The sequence below is a fragment of the Helobdella robusta genome, assembly GCF_000326865.2.
Source record: "Helobdella robusta unplaced genomic scaffold HELROscaffold_129, whole genome shotgun sequence".
Lineage (NCBI taxonomy): Eukaryota > Metazoa > Annelida > Clitellata > Rhynchobdellida > Glossiphoniidae > Helobdella > Helobdella robusta.
The window spans coordinates 37662-42282 of NW_008703711.1; the positions used below are offsets into that span (position 1 = coordinate 37662).

A 4621-nucleotide genomic window follows, 5' to 3' on the forward strand; every position below is an offset into this window, starting at 1 on the left:
GGGCTCATCATATCACAATTGTTTTGACTTTTTGTTGTTTGGCTGTGTTGTCTGATTACGATGTTGTGTTGTTGTCTGATTGTGTTGTTGTCTGGTTTTGTTGTTGTCTAGTTGAGTTGTTGTCTGGTTGTGTTATAATCTGGTTGTGAAGTTTTCTGGTTGTGTTGTTGTCTGGTTGTATTGTTGTGTTTTTGTCAGGTTGTGTTGTTGTCAGGTTGTGTTGTTGTCTGGTTGTGTTGTTGTCTGGTTGTGTTGTTGTGAGATTGTTTTTTGTCTGGTTGTGTTGTCGTTAGCATGTGTTGTTGTCTGGTTGTGTTGTTGTCCGGTTGTGTGAGTGACGTTTGATCACTAGATTGATGTTTCGAGCCTTGTCATTATTGTCATCATCATTTTCATCACAGATGACAAAACTTTCAAAAATTTTTTATTATTTTTATCTTCATGATGCCTCAAACTTATCATCATCATAATATGACGACGACAACGTAGTTAATAAAAAATAAAAGTTTAAAACACTTTCTAAAACTTCAAACATTTATTAGAAAGATTTATTATTAACAAACTAACAAGAAGCATCAAAGATTAATTCAACTTCGCCCTGTATTGCTTACCTTAAAGAATCCCATCCTTCTTCTCAACGATAACACCAAACCACACGTTTCACAACATACGTTAAAAAACCCGAACGCGCTGAAAAACAAAATTCTGCTTCACCCACCCACCATACTCAACAGACATTTCACTAACAAAGTATTAGTTTTTCAAACACTTCAGCAACTTTTTGTGGGGCAGTGCTTCATGGAAGAAGCACTGGCACCAAAAAACGCCTTATCACAATTCTTCGCTTCTAGAACCGACTACACTCACTAAAAAAACTAATTTCTTGTAGAAAGATGAGTTTCAATTGTTAAATTTTGATTGAATATTTATAATCGAAGCCAAATTATCGCATTTTAAAGGGATGGTGCGAAACCGAGGCTGTATTTGCCAGAACAAAAACTTTTCCCCCATCGATGTGATAAACACCATCATCATTATCACAAAGATCATCATCGTCATTGTTATCATCATCACCATCATCATCATTATCGGTGACAACATCATCATCATCAAATCTCTACACATCATCATCATCATCATTATCAAACTAACCAATCAATAGGTGGGTTTTTAAAAAACTATTTCCGGCATGCAAGTCACGTGAGTCATTGATGTGAATGAAGAAAAAAATCCGTTCAGACAGGAGTTAGAACCCACTTCTGACTCTTCACCAACAAACTCAATGACAACTCCACGCACGTACCGAATGGCTTCTGCTGTCTGCCCGCATACAATCAATGCAATGATAATTTGCGCCATCATATTTTATTCATCGAGAAAAATGTTTTGCATGTTCAACGTTTATATAGATCTTTAAATTTGGATGATGAACTGCAAATTGCAAAAAGTTATAAAACATCACCTATTTATCAACTAGTAACAAAATGAACTTTACCATCTACTTCGTTGTCTTAATATTTCATATGATACATTGCAGATACATTTTCACACTCCATTGATACATGTTCATTCCCACTGTGGATTGTTGAGAATGCCTGGACTAGTCTCAGCAGCATGCTGCAGCTGCACTTTGCAACATCGCCATCCATGCAACGATTCAATCCAGGTTGTAATATTCACCAAAACAACCATACCAATATTTATATATTAATAGTAATAGTAGCAGCAGTAGTAGTCGAGAAGTAGTTGTAGTAACGATAGTAGTTGCAGTAGCAGTAGCAGTTAGTGTATTAGTAATGGTAGTAGTAGTTGTTGTTGTAGTAGTAATTACAAAAATAATATTAATAATCTTTTTTATTTTTATTATTATTAATAATTTTATTAAACGCTTGCAGACACCAGAAGAGGCGTTAAACAAGCATACGAGCGGGCTGGTTCAGCAGCGAACAACCTCCATCCATCACGAACTAACAACACGACCACAGCCACAGTCGCTACCACAACATCCACAACTTCTCGCTCCAACTACCTGCAACTACTCAAGCACAAAAACAGCGCCATAAATAATTTCAACAATGATAATAACCATAGACTAAAAATAGATTACAGCAGTTTTCGGCTCATCATCAAATCCCACGATGCTCATTGGTCAGAATCGCTTAATGCCCAGGCAGATGATTGGTTGGCCTTGAACAATTCAAAATTTAAATGTTTGAAAATTAGCCAATCAGAAAAGCGAGCCGACATGAGGTCATCGACTTATATTATGACGCAAGCAAATACAAGATGGTCAGTATGATTGATTGGTTCATGGATTGAGTGATTGATGAAAAATTTGATAGGTGATTTTTTAGATGGATTGAATGATGGATGGAAAGATGGATGGATGGATGGATCGATAGAAGGATGAATAAATAATGTTCTTGCAGTGATATTACTTGTGTTGGATTAGGTGGTTGATGTTTTGAAAACAGATGATGGTTGTGGAAATGATGATGATGACGTTGAAGCAAGGAAGATGATGATTGTGACGTTGATGTTGCTTCTGTTGCTGCTGCTTTTGCTGCTGCTGATGCGGCTGCTGCTGCTGATGATGATGACGATGACGATGATGATGACGATGATGACGATGATTTTTATTTAATGATGAAAGCTCTGATCATGATCAGACGTGACAGCGGCTATTATGACGATGTTGATAATAATACTTGATAGCAATTCATTTGATGACAAAGATAATGATTACGATGATGATGATGATGATGATGACGACAAAGATGATAATGACGATGATGATGATGACGACGAAGATGATGCTAATGTTAATGGTAAAATTCTCGATACAAATTTTCAACGGTGGAAATGATTGATCACTGCCAATAAATCATCAACCATTGTCCGAGCTATTACGGCAATTTATATCATCATCATCATCATCGTCGTCATCGTCGTCGTCATTCTTATAATAATTATTCTTTTAATTATTGTATTGTAATTATTTTAATCATAATTATTATAATTAATATTATTATTATTATTATTATTATTGATATTATTATTATTATTATTACAATCATCATCAGCACAAGTTCGTTCAGATGTTTAAAGTTCCACAAAGAGGAGACGGACGATGTTGTGCTCATGCAGATAGGTGAGTGGATGGATGGGTGGATGGATGGATGGATAGATGGATGGATGGATGGATGGATGGATGGATGGATGGATGGATGGATGGATGGATGGATGGATGGATGGATGGATGGATGGATGGATGGATGGATGGATGGATGGATGGATGGATGAATGATTTGATTGATTGATTGATGGATACTTAGATTGGTGAATAGATAGATAATTAATTAAATGAATAAAAAAACGTTGATAGAAGTATGATGGCTTATTTATTCAAATTTTTGTAAAAATACAATCACCAACTTGTCTTAGTTAGAGATAGAGATATACAAATAAAAGATCATAAGTAAAAACTTACACTCACGTATGCATTACATGCATGCATACATACATACATGCACTGCACATGTACATACATACAATCACACGTCCAAACATACATACATACATACATACATCCACACATACATACATACGAAACGAAACGAAATTTTATTTGTTTCTCAAAATTGAAAAGTTTAAAGAAAGCAGGATGTATAAAATTCATCTGGTATGGCCTAAACAGAAATGTTCCACATTAACAAAATGTTTCGTAACTGATATAAAAATACACCTACACATATATTAATACATAATACATACATACATCCGCACATACATACATACATACATACATCATACATACATACATGCACACATACATACATACATAAACGTGCCGATGTGGCACTGGGGCGAACGAGTTTGGGCACCACGGTTTGGTTTGTCGCCTGGGTGGGAGCCGTCAACTATGTCACTCAGCATTAAACGACTACATTTGTCGGCTCTTATCCAAGGCTTCAATCCCAGTTCTCAAGGAACCATCCGGCATTTCTGCGCATGATGGTAGGCGCCCGGACGGATGCCCACTAATACCTTGGAGAGCCGGTAGATGTTTGGCGTGGGATGTTACGGTCCCTGGCACCCTTGCCGAACGATACGAAAACCTGACAAGTAAAAAATGCGGTTTGGCCACGGCCAGGGCAGCGGACGAGAAAATGAAAAAATATTGGAACGCCCTCCCCTCGATGGAATTCTTGCTAATATGTATCGAGGTTCTCGGCCCGATGGACCCCAACACCCTTAAATTTCTTAAGGCAATATGTAAAATGATTAGCGTCAGATCAGGCGACAGCAGGGAACTGTTTTTTGCAACTAACCACATTTCGTGCTTGTTGCAGCGCTTCCTGCGTGTCTGTGTGCTTGAAAATATCCAACTGAATGCCGACATGTGCAATTAACGACAAATCAAAGTTTTAATCCATTTGTTACTTGATGTTTGACGGTTCAGTGTCACTCATCATGTTTTGGTTATACATACATACTTACAAACAAACAAACAAAAAAACGTATATACTTACACAACTTCATTTATACAAACAAACATACAAACATATGAATCCATGTGACCGAATAAAATAATGTTTTCCAAAAATATGAAATGCTTAAA

General features: G+C 36.7%; 1 protein-coding gene across 1 annotated transcript; it reads left to right on the forward strand.

Moving 5' to 3' along the window:
• Positions 1-1614: 1614 nt before the first annotated feature.
• HELRODRAFT_184010 (hypothetical protein) lies at positions 1615-4412 on the forward strand (the record flags this gene model as incomplete). The annotated part of the gene is made up of 4 exons (XM_009014027.1): positions 1615-1666; positions 1896-2289; positions 3084-3151; positions 3934-4412. 4 exons carry the CDS (start codon positions 1615-1617, stop codon positions 4410-4412), a joined length of 993 nt encoding a protein of 330 aa, XP_009012275.1.
• Between the last annotated feature and the right edge of the window lie 209 nt (positions 4413-4621).